The 11,773-nt window shown below is 43.9% G+C and overlaps 1 protein-coding gene across 2 annotated transcripts; it reads right to left on the minus strand.

Moving 5' to 3' along the window:
* Positions 1–6,889: 6,889 nt before the first annotated feature.
* LOC119307537 (BTB/POZ domain-containing protein At3g50780-like) lies at positions 6,890–9,708 on the minus strand. 2 transcript variants are annotated; one of them, XM_037583614.1, is made up of 3 exons: positions 9,395–9,708; positions 8,371–9,112; positions 6,890–8,116 (listed from the first exon to the last, which is right to left on the minus strand). In XM_037583614.1, the coding sequence occupies exons 2-3, from the start codon at positions 9,034–9,036 to the stop codon at positions 7,217–7,219; spliced, it is 1,566 nt and encodes a 521-aa protein (XP_037439511.1). In that variant the 5' UTR covers positions 9,037–9,112; positions 9,395–9,708; the 3' UTR covers positions 6,890–7,216. The 2 variants fall into 2 exon arrangements, with proteins under 2 accessions (XP_037439511.1, XP_037439512.1); XM_037583615.1 differs by having other exon boundaries at positions 9,293–9,398.
* Between the last annotated feature and the right edge of the window lie 2,065 nt (positions 9,709–11,773).

The raw sequence follows: 11,773 nt of genomic DNA on the forward strand, positions 1-11,773 counted from the left end.
TACATGTGTCAAACATGCGATTTTTGGTGTTCCCACTCCACCGAACAGTGGCAGCGAGCTCTCCAGCCGCAAGGCGGCTTTTGCTGCCATGCTTGAAAGCAAGGCGGGAAGCAAGAGGCGCGCTGCTGATGATCAAGATCTGATTCTCAACATGAACAGCACGAGTACAGAAAGTCTAGAGGTTAGGGATGATATGGATATGAGTGTGTCATGTAAAAGAGTGTGTATTGAGAGAGTTGAAACTGTAGTAGGCATAGATGGGTCTACTGTTCATGTTACTGAGGAAGTTGATGGTGGTGAGGAAGAGGTCCAGGATAGGAGGAGAGAATCTGTAGGGGATGGGAAAGATGTAGGAGATAATACCAAGGAAGCTACCGGCCCTGGGGCTGCCGGTCAACTGACGGGCGCGATGAATGTCGCCCGTCAGGAGCCATGAAAATGATTTGCTGGAACTGTCAAGGTTTGGGTCAACCTCGGACAGTCCAAGAGCTGGTGTGCCTCACAAAGACACATCGACCCAATGTTATCTTTCTTTCTGAAACAAGGCAAAATAAAGAGTATGTTGAGAGTTTGCGTTATCGCCTTGGTATGAAAAATGTATTTACTGTTTCTGTTCCAGGAAAAGGAGGTGGCTTAGCGGTTTTTTGGGACGACCTTTATACCTTGGAGTTGAACAAATATGGAGATCATTTTATTGACATGTACATCAGCAATGGTGCTGGAACTAAATGGAGAAGCACTTTTGTGTATGGGGAACCAAAGGCGAACCAAAGGTATGTTATGTGGGAGCTACTAAGGCGAATTAAACCGCTTGGGGCTGGACCATGGTTTATGGCTGAAGATTTTAATGAGGCTATGTGGCAGAATGAGCATTTTTCTCGGGTAAAGCGGTCTCCCAAACTGTTGGCTAATTTTCGTGAAATTCTGTCTAAGTGCAATTTATTTGATTTGGGCTTTCATGGAGTTCCTTGGACTTATAATAATAAGCAGCATGGCAATAAAAATGTGAAGGTGCGGCTTGATCGAGCGGTGGCGTGCCCACAATGGTCGTCTATGTTTCCAGACTGCAAGGTCTCACATATTCTTAGCTCCAGGTCAGATCATTGTCCTATTCTTATTGAAATGTTGGGGGCTCCTCGCTCTGGAAAATTTGTTAAACAGTTGAAATACGAAGCATATTGGGAAAGAGAAGAGGCGGCATTGAAATATCAGATTGAATCATGTTGGAATAATAGTTCGCACGTTAATGATCTGGAAGATGTGGCAAATAAATTAAACAAGATGATGAAGTCTCTGCATGGGTGGAGTAAGGTTCATATCGGATATCTGCCTAAAAAGCTTGAATCTGCTCGTAGAAGATTAAATGTGTTATTCAAAAGAAATGATCTTAAAGCAAGTGTGGAGAGGAAGAAAATCCTCGCAGAGATGGATGAGCTCCTGATTAAGGAAGAAATCATGTGGAAGCAGAGATCTTGTCTGGACAAAATGAAATGGGGGGATAGAAACACTAAAAAATTTCACAGAAAGGCCACATGGAGAGCTAAGAAGAACAATATTTCTGCTATCAAAAGAAGTGATGGGTCTCTCTCAAAGGATTTGGAGGAAATTAAAGGTATCACAAATTCTTTCTTTAAGGATCTTTATTCCTGTGACTCTATGGTCAATCCATCTCGTATTATATCACTTGTGAAACCGGTGGTGAATGAGAATATGAATAAAGATCTCTGCAAACCTTTCTCTGAACAAGAAATTAGTGATGCCCTTTTCCAAATTGGGCCGTTGAAGGCCCCGGGACCAGATGGGTTTCCAGCCGGGTTTTTTTAAAGAAATTGGGGTTTAATTAAGACGGATATTGTTTGGGCTGTCCAGCAATTCTTTATTTCGGGATGTATGCCAGAGGGGATAAATGATACAACTATTGTTCTTATTCCTAAAATTAAGAATCCCCAGTCGATGAAAGATTTTCGTCCTATTAGCCTTTGCAATGTTATATACAAAATTATCTCAAAGTGCCTTGTCAATAGGCTAAGACCGCTGCTAGATGGTATGATCTCCCCTACCCAAAGTGCTTTTATCCCCGGAAGATTAATTTCAGATAATGCTCTTATCGCCTTTGAATGTATGCACTCGTTGAATACTTTGAAAGATTCTCGTGGAGAATACTGTGCATATAAACTGGACCTAGCTAAAGCATACGATCGTGTTGACTGGAAATTCCTGGAATGTATGCTTCGTGCATATGGTTTTGATCCAATCTGGATTAATTGGATTATGATTTGTGTTACCTCAGTGAAATTCTCGGTGCGCTTTAATGGCCAGTTGTTAGAGTCTTTTCATCCTTCATGTGGGCTGAGGCAAGGGGATCCATTATCGGCGTACTTATTCCTCTTTGTTGCTGAGGCCCTCTCGCTATTACTCAATGATGCGACAACAAGAGGGACTATCCAAGATTTCCGACTGAACAGACATGCTCCAGGTATATCCCATTTATTATTTGCCGATGATAGTCTCCTATTTTTTAAGGGTTCTCTTGATCAAGCTTTGGCTATTAAAGATATTTTGACGGCTTATGAGGAGGGTACAGGCCAATTATTAAGTCCAGACAAGTGTTCCATTTTATTTGGCAAAAAGTGTCCTATTGAGATTCAGGTGTCTCTTCTGGTTATCCTTAAAATCACGTGCGATGGGTTTGAGGATAAATACCTTGGCCTCCCAGTTCCAGAAGGTCATATGAAGGCCGGCAAATTTCAATATACAAAAGATAAAGCTCTTAAGAGGGGTTCAGACTGGATCGAAAAATATGCTTCTAGCGGGGCGAAGGAAGTCCAGATTAAGTCTGTTATTCAGGCCATTATGGTCTATGCCATGAGTATTTTTAAATTCCCTATGACTCTTTGTGATGAACTATCTCAAATTATACGGAATTTTTGGTGGGGTGATGAGGAGAATAGAAGAAGAACTCATTGGTTGGCTTGGGAAAAATTAACAAAGTCAAAAGGTGAAGGGGTATGGGATTTCGGAACCTTAGGCTTTTCAATCAAGCACTTTTGGCCAAACAAGCTTGGCGTTTATTGGTTTTTCCAGACTCTTTGTGTGCAAAGGTGATGAAAGCTAAATATTATCCTCATGGGCATCTTATCGATACTGTCTTCCCTCAAGCGACTTCGCTTACACGGCAATGTATTGTGCATGGACTCGAGTTATTGAAAAAGGGTATCATCTGGAGAGTCGTCGATGGTGCTAGTATAAATATTTGGAGGGATAATTGGCTCCCGAGGGATTCTGGCCTAAAAATTTCTGCTAAGAGGACCAGAACGAGGGTCAAATGGGTTGCTGATTTATTCATGAGTGGCTCAAGGAGATGGGATGAGAATTTAATCAGGCATCTGTTTTACCCTCATGATGCAGAGGAAATTTTGAAGTTACGCATTCTGAATTTGAACGAGGGTGACTTCATCGCCTGGCACCATGAGAAAAATGGGTTGTTTTCAGTGAAGAGTGCGTATAGGTTGGCCCTGAATATTAAGGACTCGGACATGGCACCGGGGAACTCCAGTGTATATGTTAATGGGGAAAGGAGGCTCTGGAATATTATTTGAAAGGCTAATGTTCCTCAGAAGATTAGAATCTTTGCTTGGAGGGCTGCATCTAATAGCCTAGCCGTACAAGTTAACAGAGTAAAACACCATCAAGCTATCCTAGGTACGTGCTCAATTTGTGGTGTTGAAGATGAATGTGTTTTTCATGCTTTGGTATGCTGTCCCAAGATACGTGCATTCCGTATGAGTTTGAGAGAGGTGTGGAATTTGCCGGATGAAGACATTTTAAACTGTTCGGGGCCGGACTGGTTACTTATTTTATTGGATCAGTTAAGTTCGCCTATGCGTGAGCAAACAATTTTCATGTTATGGAGAGCTTGGCATTTGAGAAATGACTTGATTTTTGGTAAAGGAAAGGAATCTATCTTGGCCTCAGTGAGTTTTATTCAAAATTATTGGGCTTCATTCTCATCTTGTCATGCAAAAACGAAGGTAGAGGTAAGTAATAAAGGTAAGGGTGTGATTGATGGTTTACAACCCATTAGTAATGTGGAGAGGATTTGTGTTCCATGGCTGCCTCCCACTCCGGAATTCCTCAAGATTAATGTTGATGCAAGTTTTGTGGAGGCCATTAGCGCAGCGAGCGTTGGGGTGGTTGTTAGAAATCATTCTGGAGAAGTTCTTATTTCTTCTTGGGATTATATTGGTTCATGTCTTTGTGCTGAGGAAGCGGAACTTCGAGCAGCCATCTCAGGCCTTTACATTGGTATCACTCTTCACAAGCCCATTATTTTAGAAACTGACTGTTCTTTTGTGGCCTCGGTTTTTGCAAATGATAACCTGGACATGTCAAACCTTGTGGATTTGAAGAAGGAAGCGTTGAGTGTCTCCAAGATGATGAGTACTTTAAAAATCACCAAGATTAACAGGAAGGCGAATATGGTGGCGCATGAGATTGAAAAATTTAGTTTTATAAATAGGTCTGATGGTATTCTTATTAATAGTGTTCCGCCCTACGTGGCAAGTGCTGTAACGAATGATTGTACGAATATTTGTGTCAATTAATTAATATATGGGTGGGGTTTTTCAAAAAAAAAAACATCCAAGGGCTAATAACACTGACTCAGCAACACACCTTTTTAGTATTAAGCATAGTTATTCCATAACCACGTGATGAAAGAAGTGTAGTTCGTCGATTTACATTATATTCATCTACTCCCTGTCGAAATGGGAAAAAATATATATCAAGAGGATCCTAAATAGTTTGTCTAGGCTCAGAAATGAAATTGATCAATCAAATGATGCAACAATAAAATAAAATTTTTCTCCTTGACCACCACACACAGCTTGGAGACTTAGGGGCACTGAAGCCCCTTATTTTACTCTGGTTAGGTTCACCAGCTCACAATAATATCCAATAGGATAATTCATCAAAGTCATGCCCTGTACTACTCTGCACAGCACTTGAATTAAGCACCACTAGAAGTCTAGAACCACTCTTGCATAAAATAAGAGAAAAGAACAACAACAACAAAAACAACAGTAACGTGCAGATGCGCACACAAATATTGTCTATACTGCAGTGATGCAGCACGCATGTGTAGTCGGCATCACCTAATTATAGTAGATGATTAGGTATGCATGCATAACCAAGCAAGCTCCACTGCACCATGTGGGGCAGTTGGCCCAGCTCATGTTTGGCAGATAACTTAGTAGAGACACTAACCCAGAATCCAGATTATCATTGAACTTCTGCTGTGTCCCCAGACAAAACAGAACGGACTACACAAGTTTAGCATGCCAAAAATTCAACCCTGCCCATGATACCAAAAGAAAACCTGAATAATGGGGGGGAAGTCACATTTTCTCATTGATTTCGATGAGGAAGTAGTCTGAAAGCTTTCTTCCCCTTCCTCACTTTTTGAAGATATTAGCAGAATTTTAATTGATTCATGCAGGAACTGAACTGTTTTCAGGAAAACTCTTTGCATTCCAAACAATCCCCTGAATCATCATGTGCGAGGGATTTACGCGTGCCTCCGGTTCCATGAAATACAGGTTAATTATCACGCATATACCTCACTAGTCATTGACAAAGACGGTTAACGAAATATCATCACATCATCATCATCACCATCACAAAATGCAAGGTTGTGTTGCTTTCCGTGGCGTTTCTAAGGCGCAGCTTCAACTGATCCAGTGCCACGGAGACTATTTGTGTCAAGTTGATGCACACATGTCATAGGTACCTGATAGGAACATTTATAGGAACATATCTCCTTTCTTCCACACCTAATCATGCCCCAGGCAACCTCCATCTGCAAGTTCATCCACCATCTCTATCCACAACCAAGACAGTTGAAGAAAATATAGAACAATTGGCCAACATAGTTTTGATATGAATGCTTCTGGTCAGCATTTATCCCATTTCTTTTATAAATGTTTCTACAGTTTCCGCTTATGTTTTTTTGAAATGTTTGTGCATTCTCGAGAAGCCTCGATGCAGGTACAGTCTAGAGAAACAGGGAGCATCTGTCGGTGTCATCTACATCAGCTTTGTTTGGGTTGTGCACATCTTGATGTGGAAACCCAATGGGATTTCGGAGGATTTTTTTTTTGGGCCGATAAAAATTCAGTGAGTAGGTATAAAGATGTGAAAGGGACTAAATGCACAGTCACCACTGTTTCTACTATGAAAGTGACTTCTACTTTTGCCATATCAGCCAGTGATTTTGTGAGATTATGGTGGGCACTGGAAGTAGTTCTGAATTCGGTTTCTACCAAATTTGATTGCTATATGTGCTGTTCACAACCCTAGATTTCTGCCGGAAAAATAAATGATCTATACTGTCCTTAGACAGCTATACTATTTTCTTTTAAATGTTATGCGTTTCACTCGTGTTTCTCGAAATATTTCCGCATTCTCGAGAAGCCTCGGTGCAGGTACAGTCTACAGAAACAGAGAGCATCTGTTGGTGTCGTCTACATCAGCTTGTTTGGGTTGTTCACATCTTGATGTGGAAATCCAGGGGGATTTCAGAGGTTTTTTTTTGGCTGATACAAATTCCATGAGATATAAAGATGTGAAAGGGACTAAATGCATGTATAAGAGTCATAATTGTTTCTATCTGTAAGCTCCTGAGAAAAAAGGATTTTTACTATGAAAGTGACTTCTACTTTTGTCATATCAGGAGTGATTTTCTGAGATTATACGGTGGGCACTGGAAGTAGTTCTTAATTCAATTCCTACCAAATTTGATTGCTATATGGGGCTGTTTACAACCCTGAATTTCTGCCGGAGAAGGAAATAATGTGTACAGTCCTTAGACAATCCATGCGCAATCTTCAACTAACAAGAAGGGGAAATGATGGTCATATTTGATAACAACTTGAAAGTAAAAAAGAAGTACAATGGAGAAGGAGCTGTTGATCAGGGTTTTCTTATAACTACTGGAAAAGCATACGGTTTTACATCATAGGCTAAAACGTGCAGTCATACAAATTTCCTGTGTCATCGACATTTACGCAGTAAGGAAAAACTAGCCACTGAAATTCTCACCGGGTTTCATGTCCACTATCAGATTGCCCACGACAATCCCCGAAAGAATCTATGGGCTACAATCACTACTCTTCCCTATCGTTTCAAGATGAGCTTCTGTTTGATCATAGGACAGACATTACCTTGCCTGGTTGACATAAGGTCTGACGAAAGTCCTTCTCCACCATACCTCGAACGCCCTCTGCAAATTCGGGCAGTTATCGCCTAATTTCAAGAACCTCCCGAGCCATGACAGTAATATAGACCGCTGGTCTTCCAAAGGAAGTGTCAGGATTGTCTGCCCAATCCCTTCCTCGACAAGCTTCCTATCAAATGACCGGCAGCTGCATTGTAGCCATGAGTAGTCATCGATGAGTGCTTGCAGCCAGACTTGCAGGAGGAGAAGACGAGTGTCCTTGGACGGAAGCATTTCTCCTCTTCCGATGCCAACAAAGAGCCTTGCTGTTATACTGCTAACTGTGTGGCGAGAGGCGATAGGCAATTTTGCATGTAATGACGCAAGCTCACTTTGGCTTGCCCACATGACCACAAAATCATCGCAAATTCGTTGGTTAACCAATATCTCAACCAACCAGAGGATATTGTCAGTCTCCAGAGTTATTTGGCGTGTAACTTGGGAAGGAAAACCTGCTTCAGATGCTTCCACAAAGAGTGGCTGAAGTCTTTCCAAGCAACCTCGACACGAACCGTAAAATAGTTCACAACAGATGTCTGATGTTCCATCTGTGCAACGGCTGCTATCCTTGAGAAGATTCAGAACTAGGGCCTTCATTTCCCGACGTCCCCTGTCATCATTGCTCTTCAAGACCATCTCCATAATATGAGACAAAGTATCGGTTGGTGAGTACGGGCTGTCAGACGTAACTCTTTTCAGCAGAGGGCTAACTCCATAAGACTTGCTCTGAAGATGTCGTATGGACGACACAACGCTGTCTTCTTCCTCACCGACCCAAGGAACTGCTTCCAAATAATCCAAGCATGACTTGACACAAGCATGGAAACCGAGTAATTCAGCAACCTGCAAATTTAGCCACTTCTTTCATGATCAAACATGCGGGGGCTACCGAGTACGTGAACTACTAAGATTATATAGAGCTCGGGAAAAATTGACTACCATGCAGTTCTTCTTAGAATGAAACTTATGTAAAATCTAATCTAAGAAACTAAGCAACATGAGCTTTGCAACAAAAGAAAGGCAAAGCCACTGAAATGTGAGTATCTTTTTTTTTTTTTGCGGGACTGAAATGTGAGTATCTGAAGATGCATATATACCTTCATGATGCGAAGCACACGCGACACATTCTGCTTGAGCAGCTTGTGCTTCGCCTCGTCGCAGTACATCAGCCCGACAGTCTCCACATAGATCTCGGCATCGTCGCAGTCATGGATCTCCACGCATGGCACCAGAGAGCCACCATGGCCATTGTCGCCGTCAGAGAGCTTCTCGGCGAAGAAAGCGCTGCTTCCAGAGAGAACGTCCCTATGCACACTCATCCTGACAGCAATCCCTTCCTTGCCATACAGCATCACCGTCAGGTCGCTCGTCTCAGGCTGCCCGAACCCAACGCAGATCTTGTGCTGCTGAGCCTCCGCGTCGCCAGCCTGCTCCGGCCGCTTATCCGCCGCAATCTCGGCCGCCGCCGCGTTCTGCTCGTCGGGAGCTTCCCGGCGCCCTGGCTCGTCGGTGACGGACGGCGCGTTCTGCACGGAGGGCGCCACGGATGGGGGTGCCGACGGGATCTTGCGCTGCTGCTTGCTGTGGCTATGGCTGTGGCTGTTGCCGCCGGCGTGGCCGTGGTGGTGATGCGGGTTCTTGAGGCTCTTGTGCAGCGCCGCTGGCGAGGGGCAGCACCAGAAGCCCTCCGGCGTGACGGCGATCGGCACGGGGCGGATCCTCGCCGGCGCCGGCTGCGCCCTCCTCGGCCTCGATTCCTCCATCCCCGGAGGTCAATTCCGCATCTGGAGCGCGGCCAGGCCCAGGCGGGCAAGATCTCGAGAGCCGCTCCTCCTCCGCCTGCAATTCGTGCAAGATCAGAGCTCCTGCGGAAGGCGCAACACCGGGAGAACAAGAACACGGACCGAATGTTTCTGCGGAAGAAAGAAAGAGAAAATGCAGAAGAATGGCAAGAACACGACGCCCTCCGCGCAACCACATCCATGCAACGAAATCCGCGGGTTTTCCGCATCTACTGACCGGACGGTTCTTCTTCCACCTTGGGAAACCCAAGAACAGGGCAGCTACAGATTCTTCTCGGTGACAGCATGCACATGGCTGAGAGTGGTTCGACCCACTCACCTCAGGAACGAGCGATCCAAGAACAGCTCGAGCGGAAGGGGGAGGTGACCGCGCGCTTCCTGCGCCGGCGGCTCTGGCCTCAGGCTGGAGCTCCAGAGCAGTAGTAGCAACTAGCTCAGCTGCTGCCTGCCAGTTTCAGAATCGGGGCAGGGCACAATCAAGGAGGAGTACTGGAGCAGTAGTAGTATATTGCTGCCCCGAATCCAATGCCTTGTCTGGACCGTGCGACTGTTTGGGTAACCGAGAAGAAGCAAGCCGGCGTGGGTTCCCGTGCCTCTCCTCTTCCTGGCAATGCCTCCAATTTACTCCGCCTCACTGCACACTGCACACCCTTCCACATGGATGTGTGGAACGGATCCTCATCTTCTTTCGGACTGGTTGTAATGGGAGTATCATAGCTAGTATCATGCATGTCAATTAGGCAACTTTGATGAGGTGGCATAGAATTAAATGGAGTAAGAGAGGATTGATTATCATATCATGATATCGTATCATAATAAATGCTACACTAGTATATGTGTCATGCATGGCAATAAATAAAGTCATCTATGATATTAACATATGATACTATGCGTTAGGGAGGTAGTATCATACACTAGTATCATATGCATGATACTAACTTATGATACTACCCATTACAACCAGCCTCACAAGTGCAGTTCGGATAATACAATAGTAAATTAGATACTCCTCTGTTCCAAAATATAAAAACGTTTTTAACACTATACTAGTATCAAAAACGTTTTTATAGTATGGGACGGAGGGAGTAATTCTTTAGCCCAAGGATCCTTTGGGTGGGTTCTGATAGAAATATTACCACAGAATCCAAATCCTTGGTTGATCTAATTTGTACAGAATTTTAATCCCTGGTTAGTACTGCTAGGAGAAAAGGCTTTTTTATGGATTGCTTTCGTATGCATCCATTTTATATCTTTTATACTAGCGCGTAGTGGTTCTGGCCAGGAGATGACTTTATGTAAAGGAAGGAAATGGTGTGCCTCGTATGCACTTTCGGCGTCTTCCTGGATTTCTTTAAGGTTCTCGTGGACCATCAAAAGGCAGTGTCCGCAAAATCATACTACTCCCTTCGTTTACGTGAATAAGTCATCTTAGATTGTGCACCGTGACTAAGGGAAGGAAAAAACGAGAAAACTTAATGTTCATTTATTAATTGATAGCATTGCATACAATGCACTAACCACTGCATGTCGTGTTTGGTAGTCTAAAGTCATTGAAACCATGCACACCCTACGTCTCTTATTGGTTGATATGTCAAGAAATAAGAAACGAGGTAGAATTTAATGCATTGTGCCTAAGTGTTTTGAGATTATTTGGTTTTATAAAATAACTACACACCTAAACGAAAGGAGTATATCTTTGTTTTGGCGGATTCAAGTTGTGGCATCAACTTGGTTGTGGCGGGTATTCGGGAATACTGCATGACTGGTTTGAAAATTGGAAAATTTCCAAAGTGCACATCATCTTTCTTGGTGTGTCCATAGGAAAACCAAGAAATAGCTGTGGTGCTCCTTTCTACCAGCCCAAGAAACGAGAGCGGAAAGAAAAGATGCGGGCGACTCCCTTTCCCCACGACAAATTTTAATATATATACCAAGTGTTGATAATACACCTTTTGCCCTCCGTTTCAAAATATATGATGTATTAGTTTTTCCAAAAATCAAACTTATGCAATTTTGGACAAATTATTTAAAAAATAATATTAAATCTACAATGTCAAATTTGTATCATTAGAGTACGTACGCCAAGTCGCTCCTCCTCCTCCAAGAAAGAAAGCTAGGGTTTCTGCCTCTCGCCGGCGCCGCCGCAAGTCCGCCTCGTCTTTGGTGGCCCTAGGGCCATGGGGGCGTGGTGGATTCTGCCAAGGGCCGGCGGGAGGGCTCCATTTTCACTCGTTTTTTCCTGTCTTGTTAGGGTTTGTGTCATGCTTAGGAAGGCGAGATGGCGGCGGCTCCCTGAAGATGGAATAAAGGTCTTCCCGCCTAGCCCCCGTTCTGGCGGTGCATCTAGCATCGTTGATGGGCGTGTTGAGGTGTGTCTCCGGCGGATCTATCTTTGATGGATTTGCTCGGATCTCGTCGTTGTTCGTCTACGTTCGTTTGTCTTCGGGTTGAATCCTTCAAACCTACGTTATTCTTCATCGGCGGCGGTTGCTGTTCTGGTGCGCTGGTCCTATGGGGCCTTAGCACGACGATTTCCTGACTGTCTACTGTGCCCGACTCCGGCGATGGAGGGGTGATGACGGCGGCGCGCCTTCGGCTTGCTTCAGTGCTTGTAGTCATCGCTAGGTGGTCTACAAATCTGGATGTAATTTTTATTTCTAGTGTTCATTGTACTGCCATGATTAAAGATGAATAAATT

Source organism: Triticum dicoccoides, chromosome 5B, assembly GCF_002162155.2.
Source record: "Triticum dicoccoides isolate Atlit2015 ecotype Zavitan chromosome 5B, WEW_v2.0, whole genome shotgun sequence".
In the NCBI taxonomy this organism is placed as follows: domain Eukaryota; kingdom Viridiplantae; phylum Streptophyta; class Magnoliopsida; order Poales; family Poaceae; genus Triticum; species Triticum dicoccoides.